We start from the raw sequence: 25,820 nt of genomic DNA, 5'->3' as shown, positions 1-25,820 counted from the left end.
CATGTTGCACAGCTCCTAAGAATCTTGCATTTTCACATCATTTAAATGTCATGTAATTAAAATCATAACATCGAATTGTTGCATCCACTAACTTTAATAGAAGACGGAAACTTATTTTAATGTGATAGATTGGAATAATGGCAGAGTTTGCGCTCACTTTTGGAGTAGCTGGACTTCCAGTGAGCCATGGGCTAGATTTACCAGTAAGCTTCAACTTCAGTAATGCAAAGAGCTATAAATCCAGCTCAACTGGCCAGTCAAGATAGATTTAGCGCTGCACTGCATCACTTGAATGATGCAAAGGACCCAGAATGCATAAAAGGCCACTATGTTTTATTTTTGTCCCTGCTCAACTTTTCAATAACAATAATAGAGTAAATGCAACTTGGGTGAAATCCTGGCCCCAGTGAAAACAATGGCCAAACTCCCATTGATGTCAATGAAGCCAGGATATCACCCCTTGTGTTTATAATGGAATAAAAATTGTTCACAATTTACAATGATCTTTTAGGAAACATTATTCAAAGCCACCTCACTGAACCCTTTCCTTTCACATTTCCTGGGAACCTGGAAAACAGTAAAGGCCAAACTGTGGAATTTAGCCCCTGCCCAAGCAGGAGGAAGCAGAGATGCTTTGTTCTTGCGGAGCTCAGGGAGACACAATCCCATCTGTGCACAGGCAGATTGTACAAGCTGCACCATAGGAAACCTCTCGTCTGTGGACTTGTGCCATGGAGTGTGGAGCAATAGCTCCAATTCTCCACTGGTCCTGCAGCTGCACATGGAGGGATCAGGTCTGGCTGTCTTCACGGATGTAGCGAATGTGATTCTGAGAGGCCCTTGTGAAAGCCATGCAGAGGGCAAAGCTCTTGATGCTCTCCCTCGGCATATCTACATAAGGGCCCCGTCATAGTCTGGCTTTAATTAAGCACCTGACTTCCTCCATCCTTTGATCTTCCTGTCAGGGAGGCTTTTTCCTGAGGTTCATATAAATCACAATTATATACAGTTAGCACCCCCTTACAGTTTGAAAGAGTGCACTGGTTCTAATGGAATCCCCAATTTAAAGATAGGGGACATCCCTGGGTACAGTATTTCAGACTAGTGTAAGTTTTTAGGTGCTACAACTGTACATGCTTCTTTAACATGCTTGTCCTTAAACTATTTATCTGCCATGTCAGCAGGCAGCTGGTGGAACAAATAGGAGGTCCTGGGAAGCACATTCATTTTTAAAGTGTTAATACACCCAATCCAAGAGACAGTAATGTGCTTCCATCCATAAAGTGCTTCTTTAAATGTTTAAAGGGTCATAATTTAAATGAAATGCATCCTCCAACCTGGAAGGTATAAACATTTAAATGATTTATCTATCAGGAAAAAAGGTGAACCTAACCAGTAAGTAATCCCTATCTGCATCTGAGAGCCTGATTTACAGTCTCCCTAATTTAGTTTAATTTAGACTTTTATAACCTAAAAACCTTCTTATTTCTATTACATTCCTTCCAAAATACCAGGAGGATTGTATTTGGATTAGTTATAAATAGCAGAGAAACCTCTGAATACAATGCCATCTGAGAATCAGTTTTGCTGGCATTGCCATTGGGATAGTCATTTTAATAATCATTACAAGGGATTTCAGAATTACTGCAAACAGAAGTGGTGACAGACTACCTTTACTGGTGCCTTTTCACAAAACAAAGTTCAATAAGTCATTCCAGTTCTCAGTTTTCTTAGTTGTGGCTGAATGGGTGGGGAAGACAAAGTTTCAGTAGTGGAAGATATTTCTAGGAGTAGTGAAAATTCATGGCTCATTTTAGCATCTACCACTAAAAGAATGAAAATACGTTCTTTCATAGTGGGGAATGGATATAGAAAATGATGCAAATGATGATGCATGGCTGAGAGGGATGATGTGTTAAATGATGTCAAAATATTATGATCCACCATAGTATGCAAAAAGAAATCAAGATCCACCTTAGAAAATGCATCAGAGTTCACTTTGTGAGGCTTGCAAAGACTGCACCAAGTTGGAGCAACCAATGTTTGATAATGGGGTTTGAAAGCAGTATAGTAGAAGCAAATATTTTTATCCAGCTCCAAACAAGTTAATCTTTGATTGAGAATACAGAAAGTCTTGGAACATAGTTGCCTCCACTAATATTTAAATTTCGGAAACGTTGTTCATGATTTCTTCATGGTTCTCCGGGAGACATTATATGGTTGTGCTAAATTAGCTCTACACGTTTTTTTCAAAACGTAGCATCCTATAAAAACTGTCATTACAGTGTATATTTTAGTTCAGTGGATGCAAAGTTAGACTATTTGTTCAATGCCTGATAACTTCTTGCCCTTGTATGAATTTTGTTCCTCTATCAATAGGAATTTATTTTGTTAACAAAAATATATGGCGGCTATCTTCTTTGCAACAAAGAAGAAATGTTTGTAAAAAATGCATGTGTAGCTGGTTTTTTTAACTTAAGTCTTTTGGTACTGTTTTGAACAAATCTAAAGAGATTTTAACACAGACATTTTGTATTATAACATTCCCAAGGGTCATATGTATGATCATCTTTACTAAAGCTTCTTTCAGTCCCCGTTGAATAAATATGTATTTTATTTCACTAATCTTGAAACAACAGGAATAAAGTTTACCCAGGTCCTTTATACCTCAGAGAACAAAACAAATACTACAAATCTTTAGAGAGAAAGGATATACAAAAGGGCTTGAGGTGAATGTTTCAAAGCAAATACACTTTAAATGATGTGCAAATTATTTCAGCACTTGAACATGATTTATAAAGGGGATTAGTTCACTGAAACAAGAACCCAGCCTAAACTGTTGGGTTTCAAAGTCAAATATGAGAAGTGGTTGCAGGAGAAGGAAAAAAAACCCAGATAATAATCTATAGTGAAGATTTCTGATTGATTTTCTTTAACTTACATTAGTTATCACTGTCATTCAAATAGTGGGCAGTATAATATGCCTTCCTTTATGCTATAATTCTCCATAAAAATTAAGTATGCAATAATGATAATTACCTAATAATGAGGTAATTAATACCTCACTATCTTGCTATCCACTGGTACGCTCCACAAATGAATATGAGAAGCATGAAACAATTAAAGATTATCCAAGCTCAAACAAATAACTTCACAGTGAGTTGTGTGTCAGCGAATAGACCAATGAGTCACAGGTCACATCTATAATAATATATTATATTATATTGTAATATACCCACATACTCTTCAAATAATGGGTAATAGCTACTCTTAAGTACTATGAAAATGATCACTTCTATGTAATTGTAAAGATTAATCAGTGAGCTAACTTTTCATGGTTCTATAATGACCCTGATGTTCTAGTAGGTAAAGGAAAATTTAATGATCCTGTTCAAATATGATTAATATCTAACTTCTTCCTGACTTAAAATTTGGACTTGGTTCAATAAAAATGAATTAAGTGAACATGCAGCAATTCTCTGCCAAACTTTTACATGGAAGTTGGTTATGCCCAATTTAAAAATATGCTATTAAACCCAAATAATACATTCTGGAAGTAATACATTTACTTTAGAAAAGTAAATACAAATCATTGTGCAAGAAATGACCTGATGCAGTAATAATAATAATAATACAATGACATATTAAAAAGCAGCAGAACATTCACATTCAAGAAACATCTATTGCTTTTAGACAGCAACACAGTAAAACCACCTCCCCAAAATGGAGAAGAACCATGGTTGACCTACTGAGGTTGACGCAGGGTAAGCGTAGACACTGCATGACTTGTGTCAACTCCGAGAGTCCTCCAACAGTTGTCCCACAATGTCCCATTCCCTGAAACAGTGACTGCGCTTGTCACTATTTTAAATTCCACTTTTTCTTATCAGATGTGGAACTTGCCAAGCCAATTTGCAGCAGCCTCATCACCAAAGTACAGATCCTCAAACCACAATCAAATCTGGTCAGAGGTCAGTAACCAGTGATGTGTTAACCTTAACTGCTCTGGCTTCATTGAGACCAGAAACCTTACACCCCTTTAATCTTCCCTGCCAAACGTGTTTTTGAAATGCCTTTTCCTGGTTGCCCATCTTTCAAACACACCTAGCAACTCTTCCCTTGTTCTCTGCAACTGCCCAACCACCCACACCCATGCACTAGACATGCTTCTGCTTGGAGTAAACAGGAGATATTGGATCTCCTGGGCCTGTGTGGAGAATAAGTTGTGCAAACACAGCTGTGGACTAACCACAGAAATGTGGACATGTATGAGCAGATTGCATGGGGGCTGCAGGCAAAGGGGTACGGCAGAGATCAACAGCAGTGATGTGTAAAAGCAAAAGAACATAGCCAGGGATAGCGCAAGTCTGGGGAAGCCAACAATAGATGTGGTGCTATGCTGCAGACCTGGTGCTTTTACAAGCACTGTGTGCCATATTGCTGTAGACCCCAAAAGCACTCTGCAGACCACTGTGGATACCTTGGTGAAGCCTGAGGAAAAAGACCCCTCCTATGAATAGTAAAGAGGAAGATGAGGACAAGGACAAGGACAAGAGGGAAAATTTGGCAGGGGACTCCAGCCATGTCATGAGCCAAGCCCTATTTGAGACACCACCACAGTCTAGCCATTCCCACCAGCAGAGCACAGATGAGATGATGAAGTGGAAGGGACTTTGGTTAAGTGTTTGCATAGATTTTTCCTTATAATCCTTAAATGCAAAGATGGTGAAAGGCCCATCGCCAAGCTAACAAAACAAAGTATCAACCTTTTATTGTTTTACTCATACAAGAAGAGTTAGAGGTACAAAAACAGAAGTAGAGCCATTGGGTTAGGTGGCAGCAGGGCGGGGGTGGGGGGGTAGACCACGTGGAGCAGTTTGTTTATATTCTTAGGATATGCCCCTTTTATCCTACTGAAATATTGTGACAAAACTTTCATGGAGATACTTTGCAATTCTCTCCTGAAGGTTTCCAGGGATGGCTGCTTTATTTCTTCTTCTGTGGTAGGACACTTTTCCACAGCACTCTGTGATGAATTTGGCTGGCACCATTGCAGTAAACGGGCTAGCAGTACATAGGCCCAGGTGGGACACAAGCAGTAGTTGTGCTCACTGTGCCTTTGTGACCATCAGGAGCAAGATATCAGCTAATATCACCACTACCTGTGGAAAGTAGTGTCAATATTCAGTGTCATTGCCCTGTACTCATACTGATGGAATAAGGATTAAAATTGTATCGCTCCAATCAACAACAAAGTCCTTCCCCTCCGTCCCTGATGGGTGATATTTACCATGGCTGGGATGGAGAGTGATGCTTGGCTGAGGTGCGCCCAAGCTGAAGTGTCAATAAGTATTTATTAAAAATATTTAAGAGAATAAGAGAAGGGAGTTTTGAAATTTATGTTTCTCTCTTCCTTGTGTCTGTAAACCAATGATACATCTGTCTGTCTTTATCAGCAGTTTTTGGCATGGCGTCCTTTGAAGAGTGCCTCTTCCATGGATGCAGAACTCCTGAACCAGAGGAGGAGGAAAAAGAAGTGGTCTAGGGAGGATATGTTCAACAAGATCCTTCAAGTCAATATGACTGACATCATGGAGAAAGACAGAGAGGACAGGAAAAAGGCCCAGGACTCCAAGCAGGACAATGAGCAGGAAATGAACCAGGTCATAATGCATCTTCTTAGGCAGCAAACCAAAATACTGCAGACCCTGATTGACCTACAGGGGCAAAAATCCCAGACTCTCCATCCTTTGCAGCCCTTGGAGAACTCCATGTTTGCTGGTCCCAAACCCCACAACATACTACATGCCCTCACAGGGTGCATCATTACCCCTACCACTCTAGCAAGGAGAACCACAGCTTCACACACACTGACCTGTGAGAATGACGGTGGGTATAGATGTACCCACAATGGACTACATTCAAATAGATAGAAATATTTACATCCTTCTACTTTTAAATTGCCACCCATTAAGTTTATGTTAAAAATTTGTATAACATTGCCTGTGAGGTTTTTTGCACATTGAATTTCTGCAGGGTTTTTTTTCTGTTCAATAAATTTCTAGTTTTGGAGAATCAAATTTTTTAGTTAATGATAAATATTCCAGACTGCATAGTGGTAGTCAAAGCAAACAATACTTGTAAAAGTACACCAAGCACATAGGTTCAGGAAAACACCCAGACTTATTTATAAATGAACAGTAACAATTCCTAGCAGCACCCAAAGCTGCTGGCCCAGAGAACATCCCAGAACAGAACACTACTGGATGGATGACTGTTAAAGTGTTCTTTCAAAGCATCCCTCAACCACATAGCTCCACACTGGGCTCTTATAATAGTCCTTGTGTCTGGCCGCTCAAAATCAGCAGATTGTTACTCCCCATCTGCCCTTCACTCTGACAACTGCTTTTCTGCTTTTGTCTCACACATACTATGCAGGACACAACAGGCAGCTATAAACACCAAAATGTTTCTCACTGAGATCCGATTTAGTGAATAAACACCACCATCATCCCTTCAATCTGTCAAAAACACATTCAGCAATCCTTCTGCACTTTCTGAGCTAATAGATGAATCTTTTCCTAGAGCTGCCAAAATGGCCAGTGTACAACTTCATGAGCCAGGGGAGCAAGGAGTAGGCTACATCCCACAGAATCACTATTGGCATTTCAATATTGCCAATGGCAAGGTGGGCTGGTACCAAAATATGGATATGACTACTGTCTATTGCCCCACTGCAATTTGAGTACCCCATTGCTGCAAATCCATCCACTATTGCCTGCACAGGAGGAGATGATTAATGTCCCTACACATTTGCATTACAGTAATAATAAATAACAATACTAATAATAATGCACCAGCAATCTTCAGGACTTTCATTTTTTACATCTCATTTGGAACTTGTATGCCTTTATAAGTGGGATTGGCTTCCAAATATAACAGCCAAATATAGAGAAAAATGTAAAATATTCAGAGTGATTGCATGAGTAACTCCTAGATTTTAAGGAAGGTACAGGATGCCTACCAGAAAAAGGACATTTTTAAAGATAAGGGGAAATTACAAGTAGAAACAATAAAAAATAATACAGTCAGTTCAGTCAGTTCTAGCTCTTATACAGTATACAGCAAACAAGGAGATCAAATTGGGTTTTTCTAATATCACAGGGTTGCTTTTTAATTTCTAAAATATTTAATTATTTTGCCTTGGCAACCTAAAACTGAGGAACAGATTACTGTTCCCACTGCATAAGGAAATAACTGACAACAATTAGTATTTATTCTTGTTGCTTTTGTAATAAAAATAGAATTCCATCACTTTCAAGGAAACGTAAAATATTAATAAGAATGTGATGAACTGAGTAAATGTGACGCCATAAGGAAATGATGGAGAACAGGTTGGAAATATAGTGCTTTTGGAATGTACTGCATTATCAAGCTTGTGACTGTGCATTTTGACAAGAGCAGCCCTCAGATTGATATAGTAGCCAAAGGGCACTCTTCCTACTGAGAAGCCGTTTGTTTCCATTTGGAAAAGGGAAGAAAAAAAATGGATTCCAGCCTACAATCAATAGAGAAGCTTCTAGCTACTCAAGCCCTGTCTCATTCACAAGAGATCACTAATGAGTGGGGAAAAAAGCATGAGATTTGGAACAAAATGCAAAAATCACCACCTCCATATGCAACACAAAAAATGTTAAGCCTATTAAAGAGCAAAAAGTGAGATTTTTTATTGGCTGTGGACAAAAAGTTAATATTTATAATTGACAACACACAAAACAAAGTCTACTTTCTAGAGAGCATGATTATTTAGGAGAATAGAAATGAGTTATAGATCTATCTATAGGGGTATCTAAAGCATCAACAGTTCAAATCCAACCCATACTAGTGGTGAATTTAAATGGTTACCATAAAATGGCTGTTCAGTGCCAGTGTAAAATGAACCTGCTGATCACAGGCCATTTCCTAGTGAACAGGTGTCTACACCACAGAAGGCACCATTATAGCTGGCACTAATTAGCACAACTGTTGGCAGTCTCAGGAAAAAGGCTGAGGTCTGAATGATCATGTACAGATTATGAAAAATTCCCACTAATTAAAAAAAATCTGGCGGGGTTTGTACCCGGGCCGTTGACTAAAGGGTGCTGGTGTTGCTAGCCAAATTTCTTGCACCAAAGGTATAGGATCCCAGAGTGCAGGATTCTGCTTTAATGCAAAAAGTGTTCCAACTGGGCTAAGCGCTCCTATTACCATTGACACAGGGCAAGAGGCTACCCTACTGCATAAGTAGTAGCTGTATAAATTAAAGCTGTGCAGTGACTACTGTTGTAAAATACAAGGTAATGGATCCCTGCATATCAGAGGGCAGAACTGAGGTCTTAGATTGAAATGATAATGTTTATGAATACTAGGGTGACTATATTTCCCTGTGCTGAATATGGTACACCTGTAAAATTACTTGTATTCCAGTGAGTTCAACAGCAATCAAGCAGAACTATGCAGTACAAACCTTCAAATTAACATCAAGTTGACTGAGCCCTCGTTAAAAAGAAATACTGTGTAATTGGATTCTATTTATTTACCTTCTTATCCTTAAGACTAGGGTTCATAAGGGGAGAGGTGACACACACACACCCCTACCCCGCCCCCCACCATTCCTGAACACCTCTTTCACATGGAGGGGTGACCAACCAACCCAACCCTCCCTGCCCAGGGCTCTCCGCCCTCCATGCCTGGCTGGGCCCCCAGGAGGGACCTGCGGGCTGTGGGGGACGTGGGGGGTGGAGGGGAAATGACCTAGGCCTTGTCTTTACAAAGCTCATCTCTTCTCTCCCCTCCCACCCCCCCCCCCCATGTGGCTGGAAGCTGCTTGTCCCTTCCTGTCCGCACAGTGTCGAAAGGCAGCTAACACCTCCAGGCTGCTGCTGGCCATCAACGTAACCCAGCTGTCCCCAGCTACAGCACAGGCAGGAAGGGGTGAAGCCTTAAGGATGCATTGTGCACCAGGGCCCAGGGAATCTTACTGCAGGGGCTGCAGTGAACCCAGCCAGAGAGGTGGCTCAGCAGAGGAGGGTACTAAGGGACAGGACCCAGGGCGGATGAAGAGGGTGCTAAGCCTCTGCCCTGGGGGTTGCTGTGGAGCCTGAAGATTCAGGGCATGAACATGCTGGAAATTGCTTTAATAGATTCATGGATACTATGGTCAGAAGGGACCATTATGATCATCTCGTCCGACCTCCTCCCCTCCCCCCGCCACTCCAGAGCTTAGATGAGGGGCAGAGAGACTTCCCTGTGCCAGCACTGTGTGTGCCTTTGGTTCATGCAGGGCTCACCTCCTCCTGGCCAGTGCCCCGGGCCACAGAGTATTCGGCTTTCCCAGGGCTCTGGCCCAGCCCGAGTCAGTGAGGGAAGGAAGGAGCCGGCCCAGCAAGCTGCTGGTGAGCTGAACGCTCTGACCAGGGGTTGGCTCTCAGCACAGCGCTGGGAGTGGGACATGCCTTGCCAGGGGGATATGGAAGAGCTGCGGGGATGATGAGGCAAAGCAGGGAGATGATAGTGAGAGGGGGAGCTCATAAAGGGCCAATGGGTGGACAGCAGAGGCAACACATAACTGGCCACCGCCTGGCACCTATCCACACTCCCCAGCCACAGCAGCTCGCAGTGCGCAGCTAGCACTGGCTGGAAACAGGACGGGGGCTAGGGCACTGCTGGCCAAGAGCTGGCACACAGTGCGGGCTGCGCTAACAGACCAGCATGGGGAGTGCCCGGCCCCACGCGCTGCATCTTCGCCATGACACCAGCCTTACACACCCAACCCCATCGGCAGTCACTGCACACTCCCCGCGCTGCTGGTGGGCAGGCGGCTGACAAGCAGGGATCTGGCCAGCAGCAGGACACACCAGTAATGATGGGGCGGGGGAGACAGAAAATATGGGACAATTTGCCCATTTTAAAGAAAAAGTCAGGACACCAGCAGGAGGGCCTAAATACGGAACTGTCTTTTTAAAAACGGGATGTTTGGTCACCCTAATCAATGCCACCATATCAACACAGGGAAACTTTGCAAACTATCAATTTAAGAAGAAAAGTAGATATTAGGTTATTGGATTTAATCCAGACCAGGTTAGTGGTGACTGAAAATCTGTATGACTGAGCTGACCGATGTTCTGGGGCCTGCGTAAACTGAGTTTGCTGATTTTCCAAATTGGAATCGGTGTCCAAGTCTCAGAAACCATCATCATTAGTGGTGCTAATTGCCACCATTTCTGGGAATCTCCACAGAGGCACTAAGGATTAAATGAGCATAGAAACCTAACTCTCACTCCTCATCACCTAGAGGTCTCCTCAGATCTGAACGGAGACATACACTGGTGGGACAGTTTGGGATGAAACCCGAGATAATTGTTGTCCCCATGATACTTGCTCAATCAATAAGCAGAAACTTTCAATATCTTGTGCCAGACCTTTGACACTTTTTTACCAGCATTATATTTAAAATGTAAAGAAAAAATTACAGATTAATCTGAATTGTCTCTGAATAGTAATTAAAATTTTCCAGGCCGTGTCAGTAGCCCTTTAGCTCACACCAGTTGCCTTCCTTCCCCACAAAGAGTCTTCCTAAGCTTTCAATTTCTTGGTTTCTGTCAGGCTGAGAAATAAACATACTTTAAAAATCCTTTTTTTTAAAAAAAAATTGACTTTGCTGACAGTCATCAATAAAATGGAAGTAACAGAAAGATGACAAAGGTTTAAACTTCAAAATAACTTTCTAAGTGCACTTACTGCAGATACTGCACATATCTGTGCTCCGCAGTCAAACTGGACAATGAAACGACCTCCTGTTAACTGCTAACAATGTGTCATTACCAGTTCTCATGCCTTTTTAAAGCAATTTTGGCTCTAGCTGCCAATAATTCTGGCGACGATACTTGTGTGAACATTAAGGGCACAGAAAGCCAAAGGCAGAAAACTGACAATACAGTTTGTGCTTGGACTGCTAATAAGTAAGTGAATACTATGATTTTTCTAATTCCAAATAATTACTTAATCTCATGGGGGAAAAATCCAGATACATATTTTTAAGCAATGCAATCTACAGTATTTAAATATAAGCTTCAGTTCGGTGAGATTTCACACCAGATACTTTCAAATTTTTAAACTGTTTAAACAGCCTCTAACAAGAAAGAGGCCAATCACAATTCTCTAAGGTCTAAAAAAGAAATGTAGACTAAGTTTATGTCATTGGTGGTGATCAGTTTCTTCTGTTCTGTCTCTTAAATCATTGTTGAGTGAAATATAAGAATTATACCATGAAAACAAAAACGGTCAGCAAATGGTGAGACGGTTGTAAGGCACTTTGCCATTAACTCTAGTTGAAATAGAATCAGGCCCTTAGACTGTTTCACGGCTTGTTGAGCCTTTTTTAAAAGGTGTAGCAAAGAATACAATGTAATAATACAATAAAAGACATAGAAGAACATTCTTACATGCTACAATCAAACCTGCTTTACACTCCATTAAAAAGAGAAAAACAAATCTATTCAACTGGACAAGCTACAGAAACCAAATATGGCTATAGGTTTCAAAATGAGGGAGTTAACTGAATTTACTTTTGTATATACATATGTAATTCTCACTGTTGTTACGTATATTTAAACCCATTTATCAAGGAGAATAAATCACCCATCCATCTAGCTGTGGTATTTCTAAGGCTTGTATCACCTTAACATTTAATACCACGATCCTGCAGAGAGTTATGCACAGGCAAATTCCTGTGCCTGCACAGAGCTCCACCACTTGTGTGAATTTCAAGGCACATGGGAAACTGAGTTTATCTTAGAATCAGTACATGTATCTCATATAGAAAAAGGGAAACAATTCTAGTTTTGAGGGTGTGTATGGCATCAGGAACCCATGAAAAAGCTCTGTGCCTTTAGTCCTCACAAAATCATCAACATCTCAATACAATTTCAGAAAAAAAGATTATCTGGAGCAGAATAAATCAACACTGGTTTCAGAGAATTTTCCCTTATAATCATCCTAGGCAAATAAAGTAAAACTTCAGACTTTTGGAATTTAGTTTTTTTCATAAAATTATAGTAATGTTTCTAGTTGTCTGAAGCAAAGGATCTGCCTTTTCCGGTACACAACTGAAGTGCACAAACTTCTATCAGATAAAATTCCTCTATCAAAATTAGTTATTTTCCTGAAATAGAAATAAAGTCATTGTAATAGAATGTTAGGATAGGATCCATGACTCTTACTTTTAAAATAAACACCTTGGATATATGTCTTTGCTTCATGTGAAATTTATTTAGGTTAGAAGACAATGTCCCCGCAACTCAGATACCTGCAGATAAAAACTGTCCTTTGCTTAGACGTAAGTTATTTACCCAACAAGGGCAAAAATAGGCCCTAATATTAAGTTCCTAGTTTCATTACATTTTATGCATAAAACAAATTATCTTATACAAACCGTTATTTAGTTTAAAAAACTTACTTAGAGATCTTCTGTGTTCAGACTTTGGTTCTTTGGACTCTGTACTTAAGCTGCTCAGTAATTCACTGCTAGAGGATCTTTGAAGTTTGAACTCCAGATTTCTTGGTGTACAACTCTGTTCTTTTGGCTGGAAATAATGATTTTTTAAAAAAAATATTATATGGAACAATTAAGTACAAAATTACAGAACATTCATAGAATCAGAAACGGATAGACACTTATACCAGATGATATAATGAATATTTAAGTTAAGGAAAGTGTAATACAAAACCTGTTCACCATAAGACTGCTGTTTTATAACCCTTACAGTTGGTTTTAATTTCTCAGATAAATTTCAGATGCTAAATTGGAAAACAAAAGGCCTAATTTTTTATGTTGGTGACTGAAATGATTTCCCCACTGCATGTGTTTCCAAAGGGTGTTTCTGAATTATTGCAAAGAGGAAGTTTGTTTAAAATAGTCTGGCTTCCTATCTTGGAAATTACAGTAACTGTTGAGTTTCAAGTACCACTAATGTGTGATTGGATTCAGTTTGAATGCATTTTGGAGGTGGAGAGAAGGAGAGGACTCAACAATCCCCTCTTGTCCTACTTCACCCATATGGAAAGCAACCAGAATGGGACTGGTCTCTTACAACAAGAGGGGAGGTGCTATTGTAGCTGATAATACTCAACACCCCAAAAGAGGTATGACCAGGCAAAATGGAGATGTAATCACTCTGGTGTCCACAAGCTCAGATGAATTTTTAAAGATAAATGCACGTTGCACCTTTTCATAGTTATAGTGGGGGGCATGGATCAGCGTTCACGTTGCCCTCCCGGTTGGTACCCGGCCCAAACCAGGGAAGCTAATGATCTAACCAGCAGACCAAATTTGGTGATGAATCCTGGTCATGTGGTACCTCAGGCACATTGCACATACACTAAGAAGACAGTGACAGCAGCTGCTGCATCTGTGTATAATCCTCAGTCCACGCTGACTTGATAACATGCACATGCCACTGTCCTGCATGGACAACATGGGGCAGACACTCATCTGGTATAAACTGTCATATCTCCACTGATGATGATAATTTACATCAGCTGAGCAGCTACCTTTATGTATTTCTTTGTACTGCCCACCAAAGAGACTCAGCCCCTTAAAGCCAGGATTTCACCCTTAGAGGCATGTTAAAAAAAAATCCCAGCAACTGAATTTATGGGAGCTTAACTGAACAACATAAGCAAGAAAGAGCTTCCAGAGAAACTCCACCCAAAACGCTCCAATAGTATATAAGTGACAGTATATTTGACCAATGAAATACAATGTATGAAGACATACATCCTCATATCAAACTTCCCTTGGCTGATTATAGCTTGCAGGTATTACATTGTTTATAGCTCTTTAAAGAAGCTGTAGCCATGTACAAATTAACCCTTTTGGATGTGTCACATAGACCATGTTCACATAGACCAGTTTCAGGTAACATCAACTCAGTTTCAGCAAAATCCCCTGGAAAATTCAGCAAACAAAGATAACTTTTCTTACTACATTTTGCAGTATTCAAGAGGGGTCAATGTCCTATAAAAAGAAATCTGCTCTTGGATCAGGCATAGATAGAAAAAAGGGATTTGGAATTTATACTGAGTATAGCAAAAAGAAAAAAAGAAAAAACTATGGCTGAATTGGGTTGGGTAATTAAAAATGGTTTTCAGAAAATACAGCCCTGCTTATTTCTAGAAGAAAAACCCCAGCCTTCCTGGGAGAATAACAGCAATCAGTTACAAAGGAATATTATTTGCTAGTGCTATTCTTGTGAATAAGTAATATGAAAATGCATAAAAGGCTCAAATGTATTAAGAGTTCTATTGAAGATTATATACTGTAGGCTGCATAAACAGAAAATGTAAAAATTCATTAGTTATTAAGCGCTTGTGTGCTTTTACAACCCACAGTAAACCAATGCCCTTGTTATTCCAGAGAAATAAATGCAGCATTCTGTTTTAAGACAGGAATCAAATGACTTTTTAGTTCAACAACCTTGTTTATCTGACTTTTTTTTTGTACAAGATATACATACATACATATTTATATATCCTTCAAATAAAGGAAAGTCTCTCTAGCTAGCTAGCTTTCTGCCTGTCTAAAACCTGTATAGATGCCTAAGCAAATGAAGTTTAAATTACCACATCTTAATTAATAAAGGTAACAGCCAAAACAAATACATACCAATCTGTCAATTGCATTTTTGATAGCGTGGAACCAATCCAATATGATGAAGTCAATATCTGACTGAAGGAGGAACTCATTTCCTGATATTGTTGTGATCTGGTTGCAGGAAGGGGGGAAGAAATGACAGGTAAGCAAACCAGGCAAGATAGATCATTGTATTTTATTTTATTTTTGGTAATATATATTCTCTCACACACTGAAATGCTTTCTTTTTGTGCCAGTAATTATCTCTTAGAGAACTGGGAGTTACCAAGCAGTTTTGAACCTCTCTTGAAAACTGTTAGTCTATGTCACAACAAATGACTTATTGTCTCAGTAATATAACTATTAAATACAAAGAATACTAAAATAATGTTAATGTGACACAAGCTAAGAAAAGCCAGGGAATTCAAAGTTAAGACAGACGGTTCAAATTTAAGTTAAGGCTCTCTGGAAAAAAATGCACATGCGTGTGTTAGAATTAATTGTGAATTTCCTATCATTTTAGACTTCTGTTTCAACTCTGCTAGCATTTTTTTATATTTGATTTCTCTATATTGAAGATTATAAATATATTTATCTAAGACCCCAGCATGCCTCTTTCTGAACACTTCAGTCAAAGTAACATTAATGTTATTTATTTTTTTTAAAAAAAACATACAGATATATCTACAGCAAAGTAATTAGGAGCCCATTTACCAAGGAAAATAGTTTATTTGAATACAAGTCAATTTACATTTTGACCCCCCACACTGGGAATATTTACCAAAAGAATATTAATTCCCCTGACATGCAGCTCTACACTCTAATGTAGCTGGTAATATTTGATGCAAATATGCAGACATTATCTTTCTCTCAGTCTGAACTTTTTCTGAAGTGTTATAGGAATTATTCATATTTTGACAAAGAGACACAGATAATGCCCATGTCATCACATAGAGAGATTGTGCATGAAAGATTCAGAGTATAGGGGATGTACAAGTGGTCTATAAATTTGGCCATTCATTCAGACATGCTCCAAACTTTAAAACTGGGGACCAAATCCTGAGGCTCTTACTTAAGTCTTTCACAAGCAAGAATCTCACTGAAATTTTTGTCCAAGTAAGGAATGAGGAAAAATGTAATAAGGTTGGCAAGATTTGGACTTGGATGTTCATTTAAACAGAGAGACATGATATGGTGTGGTGTTACTGTCTAGTCTCACTACACCTGGAGTTCATTTTAAGGCATCAAGGTGCAAAGGCCAAGTGTCATTATCACCTAAGCTGCAATGCTATTAATTTGACCACACCCTGGAGTGCTTAATTGCTAGTCAAACCTTCATCGTGGAGTGATATCCACAAGCACAGACCCTTATGACCACATGAGTCCCATTGATATCAGCACACATCATTTCCCCATCTCCTCTTCCCTGCCATGACACCAGAAAAGGTGGCAAAAGGCAATGCGGCCCAAGGCTTTAACAACTGTTCTGTGACTCTCTCTGGTTTGAGGAAACCTCTCTAAAAGGTGGTTCCAGAATCAGCAGCAGCTAAGGAGACTCTTGGCAGCACAGCTCCATGAAGCCATCCTGTCAGAGAGCTAAAGAAGGTGGGGCAAAAGGTCCAGGACCTAGTTTCAAGTCACAGGGCTTCTGTGCAGATATACATCTGCAGACTCCTGCAGATCCACTGGGATTCCTGGGCACTGGAAGTGGACATGCTGCCCATTCCATCATGAGCAGGAAGGAGATGACAGACTTTCAGAATGATTGGGGAAAATTCAGAGCCCCTTCCAGAAAGGAGACGATCAGCCCATAGCTGATTATATTAATCCCTAGCATAATCACTATCATGTAGATCTCAAATTCACTGATTCCCAACGCCAGTGTTGTTATCCTGCTTGTGAACTAAAAAGGTAAGATCCCGCTCTCTTTTTTTAGCAACAGTACAAATTCAAAATCCAATTTAAGGTAACCAGAACTCTGATTATGTCTCTGGTTTATACTGAAAGCTTTTGAGTTATAAATGTATTACATAACATCACAATTTATTAACATACACATGCAGAAATTAATTCAACCAAACACAGAAGACAATCCAATCTAATACATCTCTTTCAGTATAAACAAATAATTATTACAATTATAAAAAGGAATAACATTTTCAAAGTAAGAGCAACATACATTATTAGATTTACTGTATTTTGAAGGCTAAAGAAGGACACAACATAGTTCAGTCTTCCGTTCAGTAAATTCAGGCTTTATTAAAATACAAGTATTTCAACATTGCAACAACATTGTACCGTATGATATGAAAAAGAGACACTTCATTGCTAACAAGACGAAAACAAAATACATTTTGAAAGTTTCTGTGTCTGAACGTGTTATTGTAAACTCATATATAAATGGTGATTTATGAATAAATCAGTAAAATAGATCACAGAATTGTAGGAAGATAGTTCATTCAAAATATACTTCCTGTAAGATATAGTTCAAGTCCGTTTCTCTCTTTCTTCATACTAATCTTCACAGTAACTAGGCAATTTCAAGAAGACTGCTACTGCTCTCTACAGTTTAAATGCATCCACTTCTTAATTACAGTCAGTAATTGACTTTGTTCTGCTCCATTCCAGTCATTCACAGGAAAGCAGTTTCAAAGGCTTTGGCTGGTAAATCCCATTTAATGTGTAGGTTTCCCATCCCACTTTTATATATTACCTCTTTAGGATTTCTGATAAATGGTTCTTGGAAAGGATTGCTAAACCATACTTGCACTTTGAACAATCAAATTTCCAACACCCTTGGGAAAAGACATCAGTAAAGAATTCTAGCTTTGACTAAACCTTGTGATTGAACAATTTATGATCACTGCCCTAAATGCTGTATAACTAACAAGTGTAAATAGTTCAATATTAAGGCAGGCTAACACGCCATCTCTGTATCAGGCATAGCTGAAATAAACATAGGGACTAGACAAAAATGAAACACAACTCTGCAAAAGTATGAAGAGCTCTAGCTAGAGCTGCCAGTCTCCATTTTGCCTATTACTCCTCTTATTTAAATATCTCCTGAAATCCCTTCTCTCTGCATATCATGTTTTCAAGGCATGTATTCTGGCAACTATGTGTTGATGTACCTTTAACAAATTGCTGATATTGTCAATACATACTAGATACCTAAAAGGAATAAATAACTTGTATAGCGCTCTGTTATTTGGGGAGGGAGTGTCATCCAGTGGTTAGAACAGAAGACTAGGAATCAGGACTACTGGGTTCTCTTTCTGGCTCTGTCATTGACTTGCTATGAAGACAGTATACCATAGACCACCTTCCCTTCCATTGGTCATTGAGTAACATTCTTTTGGGCAACTGCAACAATTGCTTATGGGGAAAATATTTTTAAGTATCTTTAGTGCAATTTTGGAGATGGAATCAAGGGGGAGAAGCCAGCATGACATTATTAGCCAGCTTTCCACAGGCCATTGGTGGCCTGGACCTCAGTTTGGTAACCATTGTACTAGTTCAAGGGAGCCACAAGGGCATTTTTACATAATCTCCAAGATATTGCTTGAAATATCTGTATTTCTATTTGCATACACATTTCTATACGCACATTGCTTTACTTTCTACGTTTGCTTTAGCCACATTTAATAAGGTAGAAGCAATTTTAAAGATGCTATTGACATACAATATATATAAGAGCCTTGGAAACTCCAGGGAGGTTAGGAGAGAAATTCATATGAGAGAACAAAAAGACAAAACAAACTTATAAGTGCACTTATATCAAAGTGCACATGTTCATCTCTAACATATTTAAGGCCTGTTTTTAGTGATAGGCTAATTTCAGACAGTCTAGAGCAAACCTTGATACAGGGCACCTAGCAGTGAAGTGAAAAGTCCACTGGGGGTGAATGGTGGGAAGAAGTGGCAGCAAAAGATGGATCAACCTCTCCTCTGAAACTGGAGGGGCTTGAAGGAGAAGCCCAGAAATCAATGTGGTAGTTGGTGATAAGACCAGGGCCCATGGGGAATGTGGCCATTCAATGAGTCCTTGCTGTAGCTATTACCATTTCTCTGGAGCTCTCAGTAGAACACAGTTCTGTCCCCCATCAAGGGAAGATAATTTGGCCTTATATAGCACTTTCATTTCTGAGGATCTCAAAGCACTTTACAGACATGAATGAATTAAGCCTGACACCAATCCTGAGAGACAGGTAATATTAATCCCAATGTACAGATTGTGAAATGGAGGCACAGCAATGTTAAGTGACTTCCCCAAATTCATAGCCAAGAAAAAAAACTTAAGTCCAGAACCCAGACCTGTGCTTAAGTCACAAAAACATCCTTCCAGTCACAATAAACACAAGATATGAGATCATTGCCGGAAATATACCATATATCTGAAAGCTTTTAAAAAGGAAACAATAGCAAAGAATCACGAACTAGTATTACAGAGCTTATCAGTTGAATTCTGAGTAGCCCATCTGCGCTTTATGAATATCTGCATCAGAATGGGGAGGAGACAGAGCATAGGCTGGGACATGGAATCACCCTACAGCAATTACTTCAGGCTGAGGCTGCAACACTCCCTTATGAACCAGTACACTCTTAATGTAGGGGGATGACAAAAAGATGAACCCAGTGCAGAACTATAGTTCCTTGCACAGTTCACTCCTTAAAATGTCTTGAGTGCTGGGATGCAGGTAGCCTATGTAGAACCATGCCTGTTGACATTCCAGGGTCTGAAACCCATCATGGGCTCCAGGGAGCCTATAAATGCAATGTAACAGTCTTGTTCACTGGATGTCATCTGGTACCTATGCACCCAGCATTTCCCCCTTAGTGAACAGAAAGTATTTTAATTGTGAATTAGTGGACACCTTTATGTTTGGAATTTCGGTGATGTTCCTCTTGCAGAGATTCACCCACACCATTTCATAGGGCATAGGGTTTACCCCCCTGTGAGACAGGTGGTAGGAGACCCTGATTCTCTGAAACAGTAATGACCCAATTCACATGCTCCCCAACCCTTGAACTCTGGAAATGTGTGTCTATTGTACCATGTTCCCAAGGCTGCCCTTCAGTCATTGCTAGCCGTCCTGATCCCTCTCATGGAAAGGGGGCACCGAAAGGATAACAAAGCTCCATGCTGTTTATTTTCCTCAGACATTTTGGAGAGCCAAGCATGGAGTTCCTCTGCCCCACATAGGGCCACCTTATTCCCCAGCTCAGCCAGTCACCATGCTTAGGAAAGAAATGGTGCTGTGGAGGTGGTTGACCTCCCACCTTTTCATGTTGGGGAGCAGCTATCTCCATGCACAGATCTGGGGGTTATGATTTTCTCCTCATATAATTATACAGCAATGCACTGCCCCCCCCCCACCTCCAACCCTATTGACACATGCCTGGGCCTGCAAATGCCTGAATTTCACCCAGAAACAAAAGGTTAAGAAATTAGGTTTTTTCCCCTTTTCTTTACATTTATCATTAGAGTATAGCATAATTTTGGTACAGAATACAGCAGATATTCATGGGTTTATCCACACCCTAAGTGAGCAGAAGTAGAATTTTAATTAAAATAAAGTTTGGAGATATTTGGCACTTCTTAGTGGTTTAATTAATTTGGTATGAATTGTATTTGAATTGAATTAAACAAAAACAGAGATCTGTAGTTTTTTTTAAAACACCTCAAAAGTGTATTTCATTGCTAGAAATTAATCTAAATTATTTTCTCTTTGATAATCAAGTCTCTTGCCATGTTTGTGCTGAATGAGTAAGCAGTAAAAAGAAGACTATATAAAATACTTATTTGTGCTCTACTATAATGACGTAAATATGCAAACAATGAACAAAATGAACAAAAGCAAAGAAAAAATCAGTATTCTACTGCATTTTATTCACCTTGCATCACATACCCATGCTATGATATCGCCTATCAAGCTAACATTGTCATGGTTATGCTAATAGTTAAATTACTTAGTGGACTGAAAGGTGTTTATGACCACTACGGAAATTACATTATCAGACAGATTGTCTGTCTCAAATTACAGTCTGGCTTAACTAACCTCTAATAGTCCTTCTGACATGTCAAGCAAAGTTAATATAAAAATGAGGGTGAAATATCAATTTGAAGAAAAAGGTCTTCTATCAGCTCTCCAAAAAAATGTTTCTTGTTAAAACATTTTGTGAGAAAGTATTTGTCTTGTGTTCCCAATGTTGCTAGATGTTAAGTAAATATATGCTGATTGCAAAAAAGTTGCTTTGGCAACTCTTTTATTAAAATGCATTTGTAACCCCCATCTGTCATGAAAGTTTTGAAAAGTTTGTTTACTTTGGATAGCCGCCTTATCCAAGGTTACCCCAGCAAACAATGATGGCAGTCTTCAGAAGTTGTGTGAGGAACAAGCCACTGGGGATCCATTTTTGTTTTAATTGGCACACACAAACACTTTTCTGGTCTGTCAAAAAGATCAAACTAATATGCATGGAGGGTGTTATATTCTCAGCTTTTGGGAGTAGTAAAGCTCCCTTTATTTAAGTAATTTAAATGATAGACTGCAAAAACTTTGCAAGTCAAAAACATGTTTTATACTTTCTTTGGGAATATTTGTTTTGAGCAACAGCAAATGTTCTACATATCTAACAATGTTGAACCTTATGTTATAATTACCCTGATTCTTTTGACGCTTCAAATAATTGTTACTAAATCCAAACATTGCTAAATAAAAGAGGCAACAAATAACTCCTGCATTTTTACAACTTCCCCAGTGTTAACAATTGTGAGCCCATTTTATTCCAGAAGTTATGGGATATGTTTTCAGTGTGTTTAGGTCTGATTGATTTCATGTACATTTGGTGAAAACCTCAGTAGTGCCATCAGATCAAAACAAGCTGCTCAAGTAAGTAATTTGTTATTTTACACAAATGTTTGGGCTACAAGAAAGAGTGGTTTTCAAGTGGATACAAAATTCTACTGGTTTGAGGTCAAACTTACAAGGAAGAGTGCTTTCTTAATTGACATTGAGATGTCTCTTTGATACCCCCAAACAATTTTGCCCTCAGAGTTCTTAGAATAGACACTTCTTCAGCATAATAAAATCCTCTGTACTCAAAGTTTGGATTGTTCAAAAGAGAAGATGTGTCTCTGAGTCTAATTCTTTCCTCTTTCACTTACCCTTTACCAGTTAATTGCACCAGTTACTCCTGAATAACACCAGCATTAGTGAGGAGAGAATCCAGTCCTATATATGCATTATAGGGCAGATTCTTTCCCTTCTTCCTGGTCTATGAAGGATCCCTGAGGCAGTAGAATGGATCTGATTCCAATTCCAAGGCAGATGGATGGTATTTGGGAAACTCCGGAAGGGGAAACAGACCTTCTGACCAGCAGCAGCACAGGTAGAAAGGCAGGGAAGAAATGGGCTGGAGCTGGTAGAGCCTATGCTCCGCAAATAAGTCAGCTATTGTCCCCTGTGTGAGTCACAAGAATATACAGAGATGAGAAGGCTCTCATAGCCTGTCTTAGAGGGTTAACATGCAGAGAACTGTAGGTATAGAGGACTCGTCCCCCTTAGCTTGTGCAGAACACCTTAATGCCAAGCCTGGCTACTCAGATTGGGAGCTGAGATAAAAGGACTGTTAGAGGTTAGTAAAGCCAGACTGTAATTTGAGATAGACAATCTGCCCATTGCATATCAAATTGAATAAAGTTGAATTTTCACCATTATCATTTAAGTTATAATTATTTCTAGTCACCTTTTTTTCAACTCACAAGCAACAGTTTCCATGATAGTCTTCAATTAAAAAATATTATTGCTCTTCTGGTTGAAGAAGTAACTGATGAAGGATTATAAATGTAAGCAGTGTCAGGATGAGCTCCACCCTGACATCTGGTGGTGAGGTGTGGCAAGTTGTGGAAAAGAACTTCAGGGGCCGATCTCATTTGCATAGGCACACCCACCACGCCTAGAATGAGACCATAGCTGCCCAAATGGTCACTTTGGCTGCTGCGGGATCCCCAGTGTCTCTGTTATTGGGGCAGGAAGAATAAATTGTTATTACCCTGATTATGGGAACTGTGCTTGGAACTGTACGTGGCCTTTTGTTATGATGGAGGGATTCACCATCAACTAAGTAGCACTCGCTAGGCAAGGGTCATGGGTTCCAAAACTGTGTGAATGGAGAGAGGCTGGGGACAAGTAGTAGTACTTGGTGGCATGGGCCCCTTGGTGAGGGCCTTACATGCTGATTGCACTTCCTCCTCTCTCCACTGTGGAATATCAGAGCTAATTTTGATTTCATTAGAAGTCTAGTTATAGGCTGCTGAGCTCACTTTGGGCTGACAGTGCACCAGCACTGGGGCTCCCCTACTATAAGCTGAATTCACCTAAGAGCTGAAATCACTGAGTGTTGTGTTAAGTAGTGGGGGAGCCTGAAGATATATTGTGGAGCAGTTTGCGGGACGGCTGGTGAAGCAGTTCGACGCGGAGCAGTGTGTGGATGGCAGGAGCTGCTTGTGGGCCGTGGAGCTGAGTTCGTGGGGCAGCTGAGCGAAGGAGTTCGTGGGGCGGCTGGCGGAGCGGAGCGCAGCTGAGCGAAGGAGTTTGTGGGGCGGCTGGCGGAGCGGAGCGCAGCTGAGCGAAGGAGTTCGTGGGGCGGCTGGCGGAGCGGAGCGCAGCTGAGCGAAGGAGTTTGTGGGGCGGCTGGCGGAGCGCCGCTATGGAGCTATGGGGCGGTCAGCTTCAGATCACGTAAGGTGCCTCTTACCCCCGTCCCATTTCCACCCAGGTTGGGAGGTAAAGCTCCGCCGATAAACTTTCGAACTCTGGGGCTGCCCTGACCAGGGACAGAGACTTTTGGGGCATTGGACTTTTGGGACTTTGGGTGATTTGGGGTTGCTGGACTCAAGAACCAAAGGGAAAAGGGCATGCCCCAATTTGCCTGGGGTGGGGTTGTTTTGCTCATGGGTTGTGTTATGAATCCTGTTGGTGGTGTTTCCCCAACATAATGCCACATTGTTTCTCTCTGTTATTAAAAGACTTTTGCTACACTCAGACTATGTGCTTGCGAGAGGGGAAGTATTGCCTCTTGGAGGCGCCCAGCGGGGGTGGTATATATTTTCCCAGGTCACTGGGTGGGGGCTCGAGCCGGTTTGCATTGTGTTATTGGAATGGAACCCCTAGATATTGAACCCGGCCCTTGTTGCTGCCAACTCTGACGGGCAGAAGGGTTACATTTTTGGGGGCTCGTCCGGGATCGCCTGGGTCAGTACCCCTCGCAAGCACCTGTTGAGTGATCCACTACATTGGGAAACAATTTATATTTTTTTTTGTTTGTGCTTATATTTTGAGGAAATTACTGTTTGTATAATGGCTAATATGTCAGGTTTGTTGGGCCCTGGCTCAGCAGCTTCTAGCTCGGAGGCTGCAGCCTCGGCTGATGATTGGACAAAAGCTCTGGGGCAAATATTGGAAAAGGTTGTGCTGCCCCATGCTGAGTCAGACTCTTGTCGTAAGTTAAGATTATTTGCAGGGGAGGAGGAGTTTGAACCCTGGTTAGAGCATACCACTGAAATGCTGCAAGAGTGGGCCGTACCAGATGCAGAAAAGCGAAGATGCCTTATAGAGAGCCTTGGCGGCCCAGCATTAGATGTGATTCGCACCCTGAAGCTCATTGACCCTGGGGTCAGTGTGAAGGACTGCCTAGAGGCCCTTGAACACAACTTTGGGAGCGTAGAGGGCCCTGAAGACAGCTACTGTAAGTTCCTTAATTCCCGACAACAAAAGGGCGAGAAGGCTTCAGCCTACATACAGAGACTGGAGAGACTGCTTCAGAGAGCTGTCATGAGGGGAGCAGTGACTGCTGAGCAGATGGATCAGACCAGACTGGCTCAAATTGTAAGAGGAACTCAGTATCAGAACCCGATTCTACTTCATCTCCGGCTAAGAGAACGACGGGAACATCCCCCAAGTTACTCCCAGCTGATAAAAGAGGTCAGAGAGGAGGAAGAAAGGCAGGCTGCCAGTGAGTTTTGGGAAGCCCAAACATCGGAGCCAGCCAGCACAACACCACTGCAAATGGCCAGTGTACTGATGGTGAGCACCAGAGAGGAACTTGCCCAACAAATGCAGGTCCTGACGGAACGGATAGCTGAGCTGCAAAGTACCGTTGACCGAGTTAAGACTTCTAGGAATAAGAAGCCTCAAACTGTGGCGATTGAGAAGCCCGCACTTAGAGCCACCATCCCCCCCAGGCGAAGGGGGAAAGGTCAATTCTTCTGCTACCGATGTGGTCAGGATGGACACAGTGCTGCCAAGTGCCGTAATGAAGAAAACCCCTCCTTAGTGTATGGAAAGCTGAGGATCAGTTGGGAGAGATCCGGTAGCTGCCAGAGGGTCTGGGGACGGGGACCCCCCAGTTCTGCAGAACCTCAGTGAAGTATGTGGGTCACATTGTGTCCCAAGAAGGTGTGAGTACCGATCCTGATAAAATAGAAGCACTCACTACATGGCCACGTCCAAGTAACTACAGAGAACTCAAGACCTTCCTTGGATTTAGTGGCTACTACCGCAGATTTGTGAAAAACTATGCTACGATTGTAAAGCCTCTGAATGATCTTACCAGGGGACATCAGTCCAGCAAGAACAAATCTAAGTCCAAGAATAAGGGGAGGTCCCCAAAGCCTCCTGTGCAGAGACACAATGGCCCCTTTGCACCATTTGGGCCACGGTGGGATGAGAGATGTGAAAGGGCTTTTCGAGAAATCATTACTTGCCTAACTCATGCTCCAGTCCTAGTTTTTGCTGACCCAAGCAAACCATTTATCCTGCATACTGATGCCAGTTTGGAGGGTCTGGGAGCAGTCCTGTACCAGGAAGTGGAAGGCAAATGTAAACCGGTAGCCTTTGCCAGCCGAGGATTGTCTGATAGTGAAACTCGCTATCCCACCCACAAGCTGGAGTTTTTGGCCTTGAAATGGGCCATCACTGAGAAATTTCGAGACTACTTGTATGGTGCTCAGTTCCAGGTGTGGACAGACAACAATCCACTGACTTATGTGTTAACAAGTGCTAAGCTGGATGCTACAGGGCAGAGATGGGTGGCCGCCTTGGCTAGCTATGAGTTCAGCATTCAGTACCGATCAGGGAGAAGCAAT

The 25,820-nt window shown here is 40.9% G+C and overlaps 1 protein-coding gene across 1 annotated transcript in view; it reads right to left on the bottom strand.

Annotated features, from left to right (window-relative positions):
- ARHGAP15 (Rho GTPase activating protein 15) overlaps positions 1-25,820 on the bottom strand; it is a 467,991-nt gene that overhangs the window by 203,552 nt on the left and 238,619 nt on the right. Inside the window, exons 7-8 of the mRNA XM_084643055.1 lie at positions 14,705-14,803; positions 12,497-12,623 (exon numbers count right to left, since the gene is read on the bottom strand). Coding sequence (XP_084499181.1) covers positions 12,497-12,623; positions 14,705-14,803 — 226 coding nt within the window. The remainder of the gene's footprint in view (positions 1-12,496; positions 12,624-14,704; positions 14,804-25,820) is intronic.

The sequence above is a fragment of the Lepidochelys olivacea genome (assembly GCF_965140295.1).
Source record: "Lepidochelys olivacea isolate rLepOli2 genome assembly, chromosome: 11".
Taxonomy (NCBI): Eukaryota; Metazoa; Chordata; order Testudines; family Cheloniidae; genus Lepidochelys; species Lepidochelys olivacea.
The sequence above is the reverse complement of the archived record's forward strand: the minus strand, read 5'-3'. Positions and strand labels throughout refer to the sequence as shown.